Source organism: Marmota monax, unplaced genomic scaffold (genome assembly GCF_021218885.2).
Source record: "Marmota monax isolate L192 unplaced genomic scaffold, Marmota_monax_Labrador192_F-V1.1 WCK01_AAM20220418_F8-fsc00009, whole genome shotgun sequence".
NCBI classification, from domain to species: Eukaryota; Metazoa; Chordata; class Mammalia; order Rodentia; family Sciuridae; genus Marmota; species Marmota monax.
The window spans coordinates 28,233,102-28,251,065 of record NW_026694710.1 but is presented as its reverse complement, the minus strand read 5'-3'; the positions used below and the strand labels follow the sequence as shown (position 1 = coordinate 28,251,065).

At 62.1% G+C, this 17,964-nt stretch overlaps 1 protein-coding gene across 6 annotated transcripts; it reads left to right on the top strand.

Annotated features, from left to right (window-relative positions):
- Nucleotides 1-1,002: 1,002 nt before the first annotated feature.
- Nucleotides 1,003-15,977, top strand: Fgfr3 (fibroblast growth factor receptor 3). 6 transcript variants are annotated; one of them, XM_058572479.1, is made up of 18 exons: nucleotides 1,003-1,131; nucleotides 1,513-1,717; nucleotides 7,417-7,686; nucleotides 7,843-7,896; nucleotides 8,941-9,110; nucleotides 9,192-9,315; nucleotides 9,402-9,553; nucleotides 11,150-11,294; nucleotides 11,756-11,946; nucleotides 12,106-12,254; nucleotides 12,604-12,725; nucleotides 12,801-12,911; nucleotides 12,991-13,181; nucleotides 13,327-13,449; nucleotides 13,525-13,595; nucleotides 13,810-13,947; nucleotides 14,090-14,195; nucleotides 14,329-15,977. In XM_058572479.1, exons 2-18 carry the CDS (start codon nucleotides 1,609-1,611, stop codon nucleotides 14,473-14,475), a joined length of 2,373 nt encoding a protein of 790 aa, XP_058428462.1. In that variant the 5' UTR covers nucleotides 1,003-1,131; nucleotides 1,513-1,608; the 3' UTR covers nucleotides 14,476-15,977. The 6 variants fall into 6 exon arrangements, with proteins under 6 accessions (XP_058428462.1, XP_058428461.1, XP_046279392.1 ...); XM_058572478.1 differs by lacking the exon at nucleotides 11,150-11,294 and adding an exon at nucleotides 10,341-10,491; XM_046423436.2 differs by having other exon boundaries at nucleotides 9,402-9,592.
- The last annotated feature ends 1,987 nt before the right edge of the window (nucleotides 15,978-17,964 follow it).

Sequence of the window (17,964 nt, the reverse complement as noted above, 5' to 3'; positions counted from 1 at the left end):
TGCCCATGTTCCTGATGAGCAAACAGACCCCAAAGCCTGGTGGGGGACCCCCTCCTCCCTGGCTGGTTCCCATTAGCTCGGTCCTCTGAGGCCCTGCCTGAACATGGGAGAGATGCTTATGAGGGTGGTCACAGAAGCTAGGCATATGGGGCAGGAGGACCCAGAGCATCTGCAGAGCAGTACCAACCGCCTCCTGGCCTGATGGGGAGGCCAAGCTGGTGCTCCTAGGCACTGATATCAGCAGCTTGGACCTTCACCAGCGGGAACGTGTCCCATCCTAAGGTGCCCCACACTTTTGGCCAGTTTGGACTCTGCCACCAGCTCCCCACATGGTCCTTTCTCAGAGCCCTAGGGTGGGCTCCCCACACCTGGTGGCTCCCAGCCTCAGCTTTCTATTTGGAGGCCTGACAGACACACAGCCTCCAAACCTGTTTTCTCCCTGGAAGGGAGGTTGTGACCCCGCAGCAAGGAGCTCAGCTGAGCTGCACTTGTGCCATAGGGACTTGCGTCTATGATGCAGAGCAGGTTCCCTGCATCTTCGTCCTCACCGCCAGGCCTGGGCACATACATTTGCCTCTGCCTGGCATGCGGTCCTGCTTCCTCCACCTGAGGAATTCCTGCTCACTCGGCGGGGTTCAGTTCAGCGGCCACTTCTCAGTGAAGCTGCCCACACTCCCCGTTCCCCACTGAGACCTCCCCTGTGAGCGGGTGAGCACAGTCCCCGCGCGCCTGGGCTGCGCTGTGCGAAGAGAGGCCTGTGCTGGGACTCGCTGCGCCCCCGCGACAGGATCGCCCTCCGGGCCCCGCCCCTGCTCCCACGCCCTCCTGGACCGCCTGGCGTCCCCGCCCCCGGACCGCCCCCGAGGAGGGGCGTGTTCCTGCGCCCCAGCGAGCCGCGCGGGCGTGTCTGGGGGCGTGTCCAGGGGCGTGGCGGCCGCGGGCCGTCCCCCACTGGCTGCCGCGCGCCGGGCAGCCCCAGCTCAGTGCACTGTGGCGGCGGCGGCGCGGGCAGCTGGCGCCGCTCGGTCCCGCTCCGGCGCACGGGCGCACGGGCGCACGGGCGGGTCGACGGCCGGAGGGACCCGGCGAGCGCTGCCCGCGGGCTGCAGTCCGAAGTGGGAGCCGCACTCAGTGAGTTGGGTTCCTGTGGCCGCCAGGTTGGAGCGGGGGACCAGGCGGGCTCTTGGAGAGGCCCGGCGGGCGCTCTGAGGGCCCCGGGCGAGCGGCGGGCTCGGATCTGGAGCGGTCCCTACGACGGGGCCCGGCCGGGAGCGGGCTTCCCGCTCTGGAAAGTTTGCCGCCGCCGCCGCCGCCCTGGGAGGGCTCTGCGGCAGCCAGGGAGAGAAGGAGGAGGAGGGAGGGACCGCGGCGGGGAGGAGGCGGCCGGCGCCAGGCGGCCCGTGAGCCTTGGGCGGCGGCGGCGGCGGCGGCGGCGGCGGGAGGGGCGGCCAAGGGGCGGCGGGGTCGGGGCGCTGGCCCCGGCCCGGGTAACGAGCTGTTTTCCTCCCGCAGACTCCGGAGCGGCGCCCACCTCCTGCGGGAGCCGGGCCGTGGGGGACAGCATGTCCGCGCGCGCCTCCTGAGGACGCTGCGGCCTCCGCCCCCGCCATGGGCGCCCCGGCCTGCGCCCTCGCACTGTGCGTGGCCGCGGCGGTTGTGGCGGGCGTCGCCTCGGAGCCCCCGGGCACAGAGCAGCGCGTCGTGCCGGGAGCGGCAGGTAAGGAAGCATGCAACGTGCACCTAGAGGGGCCGGGCGGTGGCAGGTAGAGGCGTCGGGGACCCGGACAGGGCCTGAGTGGCGAGAAAGTCCCGGTGGAGTTTCACTGCAGGACTAGTGTCGGGTTCTGGTGTCCCTTTCTCCCGAGATCGCGACCAGAGCCGACGCGGCGGTTTATGGGGTTACTGGAGCCGCAGGGCCACCACCCAAGTGCGAGGCGCCAGACTCCAGTCCCCCGCGACTCCCCAGCCGAGGCGCGGTCGAGAGGGCGCGGTGGGGGTACCACCGAGTTTCCACTGTTGCCCCTCGGGTGCTCCGCGGATGGAAACTTCCTATTGTTGGTGCCCCCCCATCCCGGCTCCCGGGGGCCTCAGTGCTTGGTCAGCGTCAGCTAAAGCAAGAGGTTGGACTTTGGAGGTGGGTAGGAGTGTGTAAGCCGAAGCTCGGCCTCTGCCCTCCAGTAGCCCGTGTGATGAGGTGACAGCCTCCGGGCCACCACCGCCCCCTCCCTGCTCTCTTGCCCGGGGGTCCAAAGGGTCTGCCCCTGGGTGCTCACCCAACACCAGGCAGGGAGGGCTGTGGGAGGTGAGGGCGCAGATGTCAGGGTCGTGGGGTCGCAGACGCGGGCCGGCGGTCAAGGTCCAGCAGGACGTCGAGGGTCAGCAAAGAGAGCCTGCAGAGCAGCAGGAGGACAGGGTGCGCCAGGCCCGCCCAGCACACGCTTTCGAACCTGAGGCGCGCAGGGGAGCATGGCGGTGCTGCGGGCTGCTGGGTGGAGGGTTGGTCTGGCTGGCGACCGCTCGGAGGGAGGCCTTCGCCCCGTGAGCCTTGCCCCACCCGGGCCGAGGCCCGAACAGCCGCTCCTTTGTACCCGGGCGGCCACAGACCGCGCATTGATGGCGGCGGCCTCGCAGGGAGGTGCGAGCTGCGCGGCGGGCGCGGCGGGACGAGGCAGATGGTGGCGCGCCCCTCCCCGTGCCCCCGCTCCCCTTTCTCCCGCGGCGGCTGCAGCCTTCCGGAACAATGTCATTTTTTTATGAATGAAAGTGGGCCCGGCGCTTGAATGTGCGTGTCATTCAGCGGCGTGACAGAGGCCGTCCGGAGGTCAGCGCGCGCTTTTAGCGCCTGCTCCGACGGCCCAGCTTCCAGGGCGCCGAATAGGCGGCGGTGGGGGGGCCGCATTAGCATGCGCATTCAGATAAAGATATTACTCCCTACGCCCGGGAATGTCAGCGAGCCGAGAGAGGGGCGGCGAGGGGCGCCCGGCCCGCTGCTGGACCCCGCGGCTCGGACGCACGGTGGCCTCCCCGCACGGGCCCTTGCGCGCCGGCAGAGTGCGCACAGGCTCGCTGCTCCTGGCGCCCGCGCGCGGCGGTACCCCCGCCCCCTCACTAGAGCTGGTGGAACAGGTAGGGAGTTGATAGGTCAATAAACTTAATCCGGTGCCTTAACGAGATGGGCCAGCAGTAAAAATACAAAGACCTCGTGAAATTTACAGAGGTCCCGGCTGGTGCTTTCTCCGGGAACATAAATTATGGAGATGGAGCCGGGTGGGGTCAAGGGCAGTGGGGAAAGCTTTAGCCACTGGACTGCTCTGGCCACCTCAGGCCCAGCAAGGGCAACCTCCATCCTGCCTCCTTGCTGGACCACGTTCTCTGGGGAGGCCCGTAGGAGGTCGGGAGGTTAACCCTACCCCAGCTAGGAGCCACCTCGTGGGAGTGCAGGTCTTTCCCCAGAAACTGGGTCCTGGCTCCAGCCTCCCCCACTGCTCCTGGGCCCGGCTGGACTTTGAGCCCTGTAGGCCTCTGGGTGGTTCATTAACCCAGGCTAATCCTCTGCCCTCCCAGCCCTTGTATTGTGACTAGGAGCCCCCTTGTCACCCACACCCCCTCCTTGTCTTCAGGTCTCACTTGGGACTGGAACCGATTGTGGGTGCTTCTTTTATAGTTGAGTCTAGAAGGGAACCAAAGGGCTTGAGGTCTTTGGGCAAGGTGGCCTAGGGTCTGCCCAAGGGTTAGGGGACCTGCTTGGGCTCAGGGAAGAGCAGGGGTCCGTCAGGCCTTAGTCATTTAGGAGAAGCTGTGAGCCAGCCCCCTTTTGTTTGAGGGGGTGTATGCCTAGACCTTCAGGCTGCCAGCTGTGGGGCCAGGTTCAGGGTACCTTCCTGGAACCTCAGGCTTCTCACCTGTCCCAGAGGACTGAGGACGGAGGACCGATAATGGCAGGATTGTTTTGAGGATTAGCCTGGATAATCCCCATAAGCCCTCATTAGCCCACCCGGTCTCCGGATCCCTTTTTTTCCCCCCTGACTTTGTTACGAAACTTTGCAGAATGTCTCCTTGCAGAATGTCTCCGGGTGGGATGGGAGGGGAAGTGGAAAGCCAGACCTTTGCTTTGCCTTCAGGGTCCCTTGGGGCACTGCCCTTCTTTTAGGCTACCTTAACCTCATACCTGGCAATGTCTCCCATACCTGGGCTTCAGACAGTGTCCTGGGCCAAGCCAGAATGCTTAGCTCCCCCAAGCTTGGGGTGGCTGGCTTTAGAATCAAGTGTGAATTTGATGCTAGTTCTGCAGGGTGCATTGGGCCTCAGCTGTGGCGATTCAGCACTAGGAGAATGGTTTCTTGGGCAGGAGCCATGACCCTCCTCAGCAGGCTGGCTTGGCTGTAGCCTGGGGCAAGACACCCAGGCAGAAATGCCCCTCACCCCCACCCCTCTTCACCAGCTCCAGCATGTGAAGGTGGCCTTTCTGGGTCCCCAGGCCTATAGGGTTGTATTTTTGAATTGGGTCACAGTGGTGGGAACTGAGGCTCAGAGACGGGGAGACCCCAGGCCCAGCATACCCTGCCCCCAGAACACATGCTCCTCCAGCTCTGACAGTGAGCTCTCTTTGGTTTGAGGTGCTCTGGCTGGGTTCAGCTCCGTGGGACATGGGGACACTAGGTGCTGTGAGGCCTACGTGGCAGACATCATCCCCACAGGCACAGCAGGAGCACCAGGGCTAGTGTGGGTGCAGGTGGTTCCTTGTTGATGAGGAAAGAACCTTCCTGCCTCCTGGTGAGCATGGGGGCCAGGCTGGGGCATTTGGGGGCTCTGCTGCTGCCTCCCCAGGAGGAGATAGTGTCCACTCAGGCCAGACACATATTGTCTTTCCCTTGGCATCTCCCTGCCAGACTCTCTTAACCCAGTCCCTGCAGGTCAGCCCCAGGCCCCTATGGGCCCTGGAATGTGATCAAAGGAGGTGGAGACTCTGTTGCCTGAGGTCGCTCTGTTGTCTCTGGCCTCTCCTGGCACCCTGCAGCAGGGTGGATGGGCAGGTCAAGGGTCAGCGATGGCTGAGTGCAGGGCCCCTTCCCTTCCCATCTTACACCAGCAGCCATCTGCATGACCAGCCTGGGGCTCTTCCGGGTCTCCTCCCAGTTCCTCTCACTGGACCAGGTTGAAGCAAATACTTGTGGGGATGGCTTGACCTGCTGTCCTTGCCCAGACCAAACCGGAACCAACTGGCTATTGCCTTTGGCCCAGGCCTGAAGCTGAGGCTACTACCAGCCTGTCCTTGGCCTTCTGGGGGGCCTCAGCAGCTCCAGTACTGGGTGGTCCCCACAGGACATGGCAGCAGGGATGGAGGGCTGGAGGTCAGGCCAAGAGCCCACCTGACTGCGGGCCCACCAGGGCTAGCCTTAAATTGTGGTTCCCTGTGGGATGCAGGCTCCCATAGGTATTTCAGGGGCTGAGCGGGTCCTTTTGGCTGGATCCCATGGCCCTGGGTGTGTGGGACACGCAGAGTCATGCCTTTCCGGGGAGCCAGGGACTGGTGTGGCCAGAGTGGGCAGCTGGGCCTGGAATATAGGCCACGCGTCGGCAGAATGACAAGTAATGGTGCAGCGTCCAGCTGGCTAGGAAAGGTCTGCCTAGCAGGACCACCCGCCCATCCTGGGCCCCAAGCCCAGCTGCCCCCATGCAGGCATTGTATGCCCTGGCAGGGAGGCCTGGGGGTGATGGTCAGCTTTGCTGGTGGTGTGTCCCTGGTCTCAGGCCTGGGGGCCCATCAGCAGCTAGGCAGTCCCTGGGCAGGAGGCCAGAAGCCACCTTTGCATACCTGCCTGGTGCTGAGCTCCCACCCCAGGCTTTCAGCCCTCAGGGCAGGGCCCGGGCTCCTCACCTGCCCTAGACTTCAGCTCTGAGCACTCACCTGATGGCTAGACTGCTTCCCCTCCCTGTCTGTGGCATCTGTGAAACGGGGTCCAGGCCCCATGCAGGCAAGAGCCCAACATCAGCCACTCTCCTGGGCCTACCCAGGCTCCCTTGTACCTCGAGGGCTGCCCTTGTACCCAAGGCTGTGTGGAGCTGTGTGGAGTGGAGGGGCTGCCACTAGCCAGTCCCACTGCAGCTCTCTTGCCTGGCCACCTGGGGCGGGGCTTGCCTTGCTGGCTGCAGCCACTGCCTTGCGCCTTGCGCCTTGCGCCTTGCGTGGAGTAGGACCCATCCGACCTACTGACCTGCATTTCCTTCCTTCTTATTTCTGGGGCAGGGGCTGGTCCCTGGCTCTCCATATACACTGCTTTATTTTTATCGTTTTAAACTTTAAAATTTGTTCTAATTAGTTATTCATGACAGTCGGATACATTTTGACACATTGTACACAAATGGAGCACAATGTCTCCTTCCTCTGGCTGAACTTGGTGCAGAGTCACACCAGTAGTATGATCATACATGTAGACCTAGACCCCTGCTGTCCGCCCCTGCTACTTTTGAGTTCTCGCGGGGATTCCTGGGGAGTTCGCAGGAGTTCGTTGGTTGGTGAAGGCCCCGTGGAGGGAGTTCCGGTTGGTGTGTGGAGTCCCTGGAAGGGAGTTCGGGGGAGTTCGGAAATAAAGTTTGTTTCTGCTTGAGTGGCTCGTGATTTGTGCCCAGCCAGACTGCGGCAGTCCTTCCCATCTCTACCCCCTCTTTGCAAAACCCAAAGTCCCTTCAATCCCCAGCTCCTCATTATGGATTAGCACTTGCTTATCAGAGAAAACCTTTGGCCTCTGTTTTTTTTGGGTTTGGCATGGTATTCTCCAGCTCCTCTGAACTGCTCTTGAAGCTGCGGTGAGGGCTGTGGGTGAGGAGAGGGCCTCCTTGGGAATTGCTGCATCCCTTCCTCTGAGCTTTATTTTAGCCAGATGTTGATGTAGTGTTGCTTGTCCTCCCTGCTTTTGTGCTGGTGGGCCCAGAACGGATTTTACATTTCCAAATGGTAGAAAAATCAAAAGAATAACACTTAGTGGCACTTTCTTCTCCCCCGGCATTGGGATCAGACCCAAGGTGAATGCACACTAGGCAAGTGCTCTGTCACTGAGTCACATCAGCCCCCTTTGGAATACTTTGAAATTAGAATTTTCAGCGTCCGAAAGAAATTTTATTGGAGCACAGCCATGCGCAGCCACTTAGGGATTGTCTTTGGAAGGCAGCTTTTGTACCCCAGCGCAGAGTCGAGTCCTTGGAACAGAGACTGGTTGGCAGAACAGAGAGAGTTGATTCCCCTGGGCCGATTAGGGGATTCTGGCCCCTGATTTGAGTGTTATCTGGCAGGACGTTGGCTCTGGAGACAGACTACTCCTACTCAGGACCTCTGTAGCTGTGCTGGGTTGCTGCGCAGGTGCTGGGCGCAGGGTGTCTGATCCCAGGCTTCCCTCAGTGCTGCCTTTTCACCCACAGAGGTCCCAGGGCCTGAGCCTGGCCAGCAGGAGCAGCTGGTCTTTGGGAGTGGGGACACCATGGAGCTGAGCTGTGACCCACCCGGAGGTGGTCCTGTGGGTCCCACGATTTGGGTCAAGGATGGCTCGGGACTGGTGTCCTCAGGCCGTGTCCTGGTGGGGCCCCAGCAGCTGCAGGTGCTAAATGCCTCTCATGAAGACACTGGGGCCTACAGTTGCCGGCAGCGGCTCACACAGCGCGTGCTGTGCCACTTCAGTGTGCGTGTGACAGGTAAACCCTGTGGGTGTGCGGGCTGGGGGCGGGGGGCGTGGCTGGCAGGGCAGTGAGGCCAGGGCCAGCTCCGGCAATGTGGCTGCAGCAGCCCTGCCCCTGTAGGGCACCTGGCTGGGGGCAGCTGCGCCCACTCACACTCCTCCTGTACTGCAGATGCTCCATCCTCTGGAGACGATGAAGACGGGGAGGATGTGGCTGAGGACACAGGTGAGACCAGGGGCTGGGCACTCAGGGTCTGCTTCCCTCTGCCCAGCCCTGGCCACCATGGGCAGGCGAGACGCCTCACTAGGCCTGGGGGATGACCTCTGTGGTCCACCAGGTGGCTCTGGATGCTTGGCTCTGAGCTCCAGGTGGCCGTGGGGTGGGAGAGACCCATGCTCACATGGGGAGGCTTGATACAGCGTTCTGGAGAGGCGAGGCCAGGTCTGGCCCATGGGGACTTGGGGTTGGTTCTGGGTGAGGGGCTGTCCCAGTATGAAGATGGCTGAGGGACAAATGTGCCCAGGGATTGAGAGCCCCTGGGGTGACTGTCACACTACAGCAGGAGCAGGTGGCTGTGCCGGGGTGTTTCAGTGTGCAGCTGTGCGTGTACAAGGTGTGTCCCTGGGGCAGACAGCAGTGAGGTCCCTGTGAGCAGCAGTCACCTCCCTCCTTGGTCCTGGACCTGCTGCCTCCCTTGTGGGGGGCAAGGCCCAGCATCCTAATGGGTCTGGACAAGAAGGCAGCACCGGTGCCCCCACCCCCATCCCAGAGAAGGAGAAAACCCAGTGGGGGTTGGAGGTGGTGGCAGTGGCCCTGGGCACCAAGGCAGGGAGGAGCAGAACCTCCAGGCTGCCATCCTTGCAAGGCACTGCAGAGGCCTGGGGGCTGACATGGCCTGGCTGCTTCCCCTGCTCTGCATACTCCATTTCTTCCTCCTAGAAACCATGTCCAGGGCTCAGGGCCTGCTGGGCTGCTGGCTGGGTCTTGGGCCTCCCTCAGGTGGCTGCCTATCCCAATGTGCCCTCCTGGTAGGGGCCTCCCTGGACATGCCCCCAGGCCAGAGCCTCTCAGCAAGAGCAGCCTCTTGCGGGGAGTAGACATGGCCCAGTCTGAGGGTGTCCAGTCCACAAGAAGGACCCAGAAAGGCCACCACACCCCAAACAGGAGGGGAAACAGGCTAGAGGCTTAGCAGGAGCCAGCTTTGGAAGGAGTGAGGTGGACCTCTCCTCCCTGTCTCCATTGTGGCCTCACATCCACCTGCACCCACAGGGGCCCCTTACTGGACTCGGCCAGAGCGGATGGACAAGAAACTGCTGGCAGTGCCGGCTGCCAACACGGTTCGCTTCCGCTGCCCAGCTGCTGGCAACCCCACTCCTTCCATCTCCTGGCTGAAGAACGGCAAGGAGTTCCGAGGGGAGCATCGCATTGGGGGCATCAAGGTGGGCCCAGGGCAGGTCTGGGGGCCTGGCAGGACAGGGCCTGCTGCTGCTGCTCACCAGCCAGTCACATGTCACCTGCAGCTGCGTCATCAGCAGTGGAGCCTGGTCATGGAGAGCGTGGTGCCCTCCGACCGCGGCAACTACACCTGCGTGGTGGAGAACAAGTTTGGCAGCATCCGGCAGACGTACACTCTGGACGTGCTGGGTAAGGCCAGCCGGGCCTGGGACTTGGCTGGGTGGCAGGCAGCCAGGGCAGCCGAGCCCCTGACCAGCCTGCTGACCCCTCTGCAGAGCGCTCCCCGCACCGGCCCATCCTGCAGGCGGGGCTGCCAGCCAACCAGACAGCCGTGCTGGGCAGCGACGTGGAGTTCCACTGCAAGGTGTACAGTGACGCACAGCCCCACATCCAGTGGCTCAAGCACGTGGAGGTGAATGGCAGCAAGGTGGGCCCTGACGGCACGCCCTACGTCACCGTGCTCAAGGTGGGCACCGCTACGGGGGCTCGGCCAGGGTGGGCGCCTCTGGAGGAAGGTGGGGCTCAGGGCCACAGTGGAGCCTGTGGCCCTGTTTGCTCTGGGTTGGCCTCGGCATTCTGGAGCCCCACAGCTTGGAGCTGGCCGGCAGGAGGCCTCTGGGTAGGCTTGAGCTCAGGTGACAGTGATGGTGGCCCAGGGCAGGAGGCAGCTGCTGAACCTCCCAACACCCTCGAGGACCTCACACCTGGACAGCCACTCCCAGAGCTGGCCTAGGTGGCTGTTGCCAGCTGCGTGGTGTGGCACCGCTCGCCACCCGCTGCCTTTCCTTGCCCTAGCTTGGTTCCCATGGCTGCGGGGTGGGGGCCACCCGAGTGGGGATGGTTGCAACACTGGAAGCCCAAAGAGAAACATCTGTTCAGAGATAAGCAGCCTGTGGGGGTGGGGCGGCACTTGGAGCAGGACGGGAGCCAGAGTCCATAGAGCTGGGACAGGCTGCAGGGCTCTGTTCCATGGCGTGGGCATGTGGGAGCATGTGTGCCCTCAGGAGCGTGCGTGCCCTGGGCCCAGCCAACCCTCTGGGCCTAGTCGGCGGGGGTGGGGTGGGGTGGCTGAGGGGTCTGGGCTCTGGGTGGGAGTTTGGATATGGAGAAGGCGCATCCTGTGAAGCCACAGCCCTTGGGGCTCTCCTGCCTCCTGCCTGGTGTCCAGCTGGGCTTCCTGGGGTGTGCCTGAGCCAGGTCTCTTGTCCCCGCAGTCCTGGATCAGTGAGAATGTGGAGGCGGACGCGCGCCTCCGCCTGGCCAATGTGTCGGAGAGGGACGGGGGCGAGTACCTCTGTCGAGCCACCAATTTCATAGGCGTGGCCGAGAAGGCCTTTTGGCTGCGTGTTCATGGGCCCCGAGCAGGTAACAACTCTGTCCCACGCCTGCCTGGCACGCCGAGCTCCAGCTCCAACGCCCCGGCCCTGTGCCTGCCTGCACGCCCCTGCACGTCCCCTCCTGCTCCCTCCACCTTATGGCCGCACTCCGCTTGTGGCCAGCCTGGCAATGCTGGCAGCCCAGGCCCACGACTGAATGCTGGCTTCAGACTCCTGGCCTGTGCTGACCCCTCCTATACCCGATGTGCACCCCCAGAAGGTCCTCAGAGCCTGTCAGGGGCTGAGTCCCATACGGAGCATCCACTCTTGGCCTCTCTTTGGCCACTGACTCTGCCTGCTCGCCTTCTGCTGTCCATCTGTCTGTCTGTCCACCTGTCCTTCATCTGCGCCTCTCCTCTCTGCACTAACCCTGCATGCTGCCTTTGAGCGGTGCCATGCTGCCCGCCTGCCTGACGCTCAGCTGGGACAGAGGACTCGCCGGTGGAGGGACTGGCTTCAGGCTCCATGCCAGTGCCAGAGCACGAGGCGGAGGGCCCTGGGCCGTGGCCGTGGCCGGCCGTGGTGGTGGCCAAGTGGTGGTGGCAGTGTTTTCCTTGCAGCCTGGCTGGATCGTCGCTGTGTGGACTCTGCCGCGGTGCCCGTGGGCGGTGCTGGCGCTCGCCTATCGCTCTGTTCTCTCTTTATAGACGGCGGGCGCTAACACCACCGACAAGGAGCTAGAGGTTCTATCCTTGCGCAATGTCACCTTTGAGGACGCGGGGGAGTACACCTGCCTGGCGGGCAATTCTATCGGGTTTTCCCATCACTCTGCGTGGCTGGCGGTGCTGCCAGGTACCTGCTACTGCTGCTAATGGCTTCGCACCTGTCCTCGGGCTGGCTCAGGATAAGTCAGAGCTGCAGGGTGGGGCAGGGCCCTGCCTGGGGCTGCCCACCACATGTAGGCCTCATGCCCGGCCTGGTTCCTGGCCTGGGAACATCAACCTGGCCCGTCCTGGCCCACGTCGGGCCTCCCCTGCACCCCCAGGTCCCCCTGCCCTGCTCTGGCTTCAGCATTTCTGGGTGCTGGGTGCAGTGGTGCTGCTGCTCTGCTGGGCTGCTTCCGTCCTGGGTCTGGGCCTCTTGACTCCACAGACGTTCTGACTGCAGCATTTGGGCCTGTGGGGCCATGGAGGCCTCGGTCCCTAGCTCTGGTCCCCCTGGGGGCTGAGCCCTGCCTACCCCACTGGAGCTGTGGCTCTGGCCCTGGGGCTCCGGGGAGGCTGGGCCAGGCCCCAACGCCGGTGTCTTTGCAGCGGAGGAGGAGCTGGCGGAGGCGGACGAGGCTGGCAGCGTGTATGCAGGCGTCCTCAGCTACGGGGTGGGCTTCTTCCTCTTCATCCTGCTGGTGGCAGCCGTAACGCTGTGCCGCCTGCGCAGCCCTCCCAAGAAGGGCCTGGGCTCCCCCACTGTGCACACGGTCTCCCGCTTCCCGCTCAAGCGACAGGTAACAGAAAGTAGATACCAGGTTCTGAGCCGCTGCCACCCCAGCTCCCAGAGCCGAGCCTCCTTTGCCCTGGCCTTGCTGTCCCTGGGGCTGTCCTCCCCCACCCCCTCTGGCCCCCCACCCTGTCGTGCAGCACCAACCTGCCTTTACCGACCCAAGCAGGTGTCCTTGGAGTCCAACTCGTCCATGAACTCCAACACACCGCTGGTCCGCATTGCCCGGCTGTCCTCGGGAGAAGGTCCCACGCTGGCTAATGTTTCTGAGCTTGAGTTACCTGCCGACCCCAAATGGGAGCTGTCCCGGGCCCGGTCAGTGGTGGTGAGGGATGACGTGCAGATGCCTGGGGCCTGGCAGGGATTCTGTGGTGGGTGGTGGGACAGTCACTGTGTAAGGCCCAATTGACTTTAGACTGGAACTGGGCTGGACACAGTGGCTTTTGAAAACAGGGCAGCTGTTGATGCAGGTGGAAGACCCAGACCTCTCAGGGTCTCAGGGTGTGTATGTGAAGGGCATGGCACAGGGCAAGAAGCTTGAGGGTGCTGCCCTAGGCTCAGGAGCTAGGGCACAGGGTAAGGCTGGAGGGCTTCCTGGAGGCGTAGCCAGGCCTTGAAGGCTGTGCTGGGCCAGGGTGCACCCTCAGAGCCTCTCTGCTTCCAGACTGACCTTGGGCAAGCCTCTTGGAGAGGGCTGCTTTGGCCAGGTGGTCATGGCAGAGGCCATTGGCATCGACAAGGACCGTGCTGCCAGACCTGTCACAGTGGCGGTGAAAATGCTGAAAGGTGAGAATGGAGACAGCAAGGGGCACCCGGGTGGGCTGTGAGCGCCACTGCTTGACACCCCACCTCCCGGGACAGACGATGCCACTGACAAGGACCTGTCGGACCTGGTGTCGGAGATGGAGATGATGAAGATGATTGGGAGGCACAAGAACATCATCAACCTGCTGGGGGCCTGCACGCAGGGCGGTAGGTGGGGGGCCGGCTGGACAGGGCGGGCGGCACCATCCCTGGGCCTGGTGTCCCCTCTGAGGCCCTGTGCTTGCAGGGCCTCTGTACGTGCTGGTGGAGTACGCGGCCAAGGGCAACCTGAGGGAGTACCTTCGGGCGCGGAGGCCGCCGGGCATGGACTACTCCTTCCACACCTGCAGGCTGCCTGAGGAACAGCTCACCTTCAAGGACCTGGTGTCATGTGCCTACCAGGTGGCTCGGGGCATGGAGTATCTGGCATCCCAGAAGGTGAGTGGGCAGGAGGCACAGGCCTTCTGGGCTGAGGGGAGGGTGACAGACCTGCTGGGGTGGAGACCCAGGCCAGGGCATCGCACAGCGGGGCAGAGGCGAGGCGATGCCAGGAGGCTCTGCTCATCCCTGGCCCCTGCTCCAGTGCATCCACAGGGACCTGGCTGCCCGCAACGTGCTGGTGACTGAGGACAATGTGATGAAGATAGCCGACTTTGGCCTGGCCCGTGATGTGCACAACCTCGACTACTATAAGAAGACCACCAACGTGAGCCTGGCCCCGGGTGGGCGGGGGCTGGAGCCAGAGGTGCCTGGCAGCTAACACCTGCTCTTGTGCTCCTAGGGCCGGCTGCCGGTGAAGTGGATGGCCCCCGAAGCCCTGTTTGATCGGGTCTACACCCACCAGAGTGATGTGTATGTGCGCCTAGCGGGGAGCAGGGAGCCAGGGACAGAGCAGACTCCGGTGCTTCCCACACAGCCCTGGGGCAGTGCGCTCTGCACTCCTTTGCTCAGCCGCCTCCCCTCGGCCCTTGGGCTCTCTAGTCCCTGGTGGCAGGTGTTGGGGTGGGGCTGCTGAAGGACTGGGCCCTGGGATCGTAGGGCAGACTGGCTTGTCTCACTTCTGCAGCTGGTCCTTTGGGGTCCTGCTCTGGGAGATCTTCACCCTGGGGGGCTCGCCATACCCCGGCATACCCGTGGAGGAGCTTTTCAAGCTGCTGAAGGAGGGCCACCGCATGGACAGGCCAGCCAACTGCACACACGACCTGTGAGCACAGCATACTCCACGGGCCCCTGGGGGTTCCTGCTAGGGCCTGGGCGCAGTTCCTGTGGTGGGTGGGGGGCTGGTAGACCTGTGTTTGCAAGGTGGACCAGGCTGAAGGGCTGGGCCTGAGCAGCCTCGCCCCCAGGTACATGATCATGCGTGAGTGCTGGCACGCAGTGCCCTCCCAGAGGCCTACCTTCAAACAACTGGTTGAAGACCTGGACCGCATCCTCACCGTGACGTCCACTGATGTGAGTGCCAGCCCCCTTCTGTCCCCCACGTGGCTGCTCTGCTTCCCCTTGGGAGTGTCCTTGGGGACAGTCTGAGCACAGCTGGGGTGGGGCTCATGCAGGACACAGTACTGACTGGTTCCGTTCCCGGCAGGAGTACCTGGACTTGTCAGTGCCCTTTGAGCAGTACTCACCAGGTGGCCAAGACACCCCCAGTTCCAGCTCCTCAGGGGACGACTCTGTGTTTACCCATGACCTGCTGCCCCCGGCCCCACCCAGCAATGTGGGCCCTCGGACGTGAAGGGCCCTTGGCCCTTAGGCCAAGCCCCATCAATGTGAGAGTGGATCCCAGCCTACAGTGCTGCTGCTGGTATACAGTGGACCCGGGCCCAAACCCAGGATGGATGGGCAGATGGACATAGATGTTCGTGTGTGTGTGTGTGTGTGTGTGTGTGTGTGTGTGTGTGTGTGTGTCTGGCGGCCCCCGGGTGCAGAGGTCTCCTGGGGCCTGCGCTGCTATACAGTGATCTCCTGACTCACCACTGCCAGGAGCACCAAGGGACCCTTGTTTTGGGGGACCAAATATGGAATGTAAGAGTGCCTGGTCCTTCACCACCACCCCATAAGAAGCATCACAGGCCAGGCTGGACCCAGTGTCCACAGTGGGCCTCAGGCCCTCCAGTGCCCAAAGCTGAGCTGCGGGGATGCCCTCTGTGGCAAGGCTCCGGAGTGGCACCTTGTGCCTGGGGGTGAGTGGCAGCTTCCCCACCTCCAGGCCTCCCCACTTCCCACCCTGCCCCTCTAAGACTGAAATTACGGGTATCCGAAGGTGGGAGCCTCTGCCTTCTATCCGAAAGTTTTATTCCAGAAATGAGTGTACATTTATATAAATAGATGCTGTGTATATGATATAAATACATCCATACCTGTAAGAGTATCTGTGTGGAGGGAAGGAATGCTGCGGGGTACAGGGGGCGTTGCCTGATGGGGGAGGCCCCTTGAGGCTTGTTCGGGAGGCAGATGCAACACAGGGGAGCAGCAGGCTTTTCTGGCACCGCAGTTTTGTTTTAAAAATTGTACTTGGACCCTGTATATTTGTAAAGCTATTTATCAACCCCCAGAACCCTTGCACCCCACCCATGTTCACAGCATTTAGCCAGCACGTGGCAGAGAGTAAAGTCTTAACTTATTAACAGCCATGGCTTAGCCAAGTTACCAGGCTGCAGAAGCACCTGCAGCTGCACCGGAGGCTGAGCCTCGACGGCAGTCGGCCAGAGGGCCTCCTTGAGCTCGTGTTTCCTCTGGCCTCCTTTGCAGGGGAACTAGCTTTCTATAGGGGCTTTCTCTAGGAGATTTATTTTTTGTACTTCAAAGCGAGCTGGTATTTTCATACAGATTCCTATTGCTGCATGTTCCAGGTGGGGGCCACGCCTGGGGGGGAGGGGCTGGCCCTGCTTGCAGGTTCAGATGTTATTAGATGCTACAGGTTTATATATATCTATATATGTAATTTATTGAGTTTTTACAAGATGTATCTGCTGTAGACTTAACACTTCTTACGCAACGCTTCTAGAATTTTACAGCCTGGACTGCTACCTTTCAGAACTTAGGGGAGAGAAAGCCGTGAATTCAGTTCTGTTACTTTGTGTACCGTTAATGGGCCCTAAGCTTGGGTGGCTGCCTCTTGCTGGTCGCTGGTGGCTCAGGGCCTGCTGCAGTGGCCAGAGGTGTGGCTCATACTGGGGAGTGATTGTCAACCAGCAGATGTACTTTCCGGACAATAAAGAGAAAGGCCTGGTCCTAGTCCCTGCCTGTGCCTCTTGCCTTCTGCTGGGATCTTGGCAGCTCTGTCCTACTTCCTGTCAGGGACAGGTTCTGTTCTTTGTTCCCAAGCGAGGGAGGGCCCACTAGCCACTGAGGGAACAGTAGTAGCCCGGGTGGTCCCCAGATGGAGGTGCAGGTCTCCTCAGGCTGAGGGGACTGGCCATCCAGGCCATGCCTTCAGAGGGTCTGCAGCCCAGGCTTCTGGCTCCCACACCTGGAAATGTGAGTCCTGGGTAAAGGGACCTGACCCCAGCCAGCAGAACCTCAGGCCACGGGAGGTCTGGAGGCTCCAAGAGCAAGGAGGCTTCATCAGGCAAGTTGGAATTTTCAGGAGGGGCCCTGGTGGGTGTGAGGAGGAAGCTTTCTGGCTCTGCAGAGCTCCCTGGCTGCCACCCCTCCTGAGGGCTATGGGTCAAGGGATTACGTCTAGGCACTTGCAGCTAAGGCCTTTCCCACATTACCCCACTCACTATGTGGGTTCCCACTTAAAGATGTAGATGAGCCTCTTGATTCAAACCCTGCACACTGGTGGCCACACCCCTGTTCCTGACCACCTTCCCTCCTGGTCCAGGCCTGCTACCCACCACCACCAGGGCTCCACTGGTGCCATGACCCCGTGACCCTGCAGTGACTACTTTGGCTGAAGCTGTGCTTCTGGCCTCAGCTGGTTGGGCAGCTCCCTGGCCACAGAACACCCGGGCTGCTTCTGAGTCCCCAGGAGCCTGTTAAGTCAGTACCCCTTGTTGCTGCTTGGTGGGCCTTGACAACTGGGGTACACAGGGCTACCCACAAGTGGGGAGTAAGCCTGGGACGCCTTCCTAGAGGAGACAGGAGAGGGCTGCTGCGCCCATCCCCCACCCTCTGGTCTAGGCCAGATGGTGGCACTGGATGCACTGGAGCTGAGCTGGTGCACTCTCTCTCAGGCTCTGCTTTCTGCTGGTCCAAGTGGGCCCTGCAGATGAGGGAGCTGGATAGGTGAGGCTACCAGGTCTTGGGTCTGATTCAGGGAAGCACTGTAGTCTGGGGGCAGGCTGCCTGCCAGTGACCTCACAAGGAGAGCCAATCCTCCAACCCCCCAGAGTCCTGTCCAGAGACCCCATGCTGGGAACAAGGACACTGGACTGGCCATGGGGACACCTTGGACTGACCAGGACTGGGAAGCAGAGGTCAACTGGATGAGGACTGCTGAAGTCCCAGCCTGGAGGGCAGTGAGGGGGTGCCAGGTGGGCTTGGGCCAGAGGCACTGCTGTCCCCCAGCTGGCCTTAGCATTCTTGCCTGGGTAGGCAGAATGTGAGTGGGGCGCCCCCTGGTGCTGCCCCGAGGCCCCTCTCCAGCCTGTGCCCTGGTGAACCCCATAGGCTCTTGGGAAAGGGCGCTGGCCAGGGGAGTTGGGGCAGGCCAGGAGCCTGCTCAGGTGACTCACACCACTGCTGGCCACAGAAGGAGGATACTAGACAGTCATGAAGCTTCCTGTGGACGCCTCTGCCCAGTGAAGGAACCTCTTTTTGCTGCCTTGCTGGCCTCTTCTGGTATAGAACAGTCTCTTGCTTTCTGCTGATGAAAGCTATGCCTTCTGAACATGGCTGGTGGCCCCTGCGGTTGCCAATGCTGGGAACAGGAAGGCTCCCAGCACTGCAGGCAGCCCTGTGGCTGTCCATTTCCCAGGGCTGGGGTGGATCTCGGGTTCCCAGGGCCATCAGCTACAATTCTTGGCTAATGAGCCTCCCCAGAAGGCTGTGTTCTGGTCACTGTGTTCTGCATGAAGGTCCTGTTCTTAGTGTCACCTTACGCACATGAAGCACATTCTTTTCTCAAGAACCCCAGCCTGCCACCCACTGCTGGCCCTCACCTTGTTTGGGTCACTGTCTTTGCTGCAGTTGACGCCCTCTGTGCTGGCTGCTTGCTCCTTAGGTTGATGTCCACCAGCAAACACAGCCCATCCCAGCCCCAGAACAGGCACTTCTT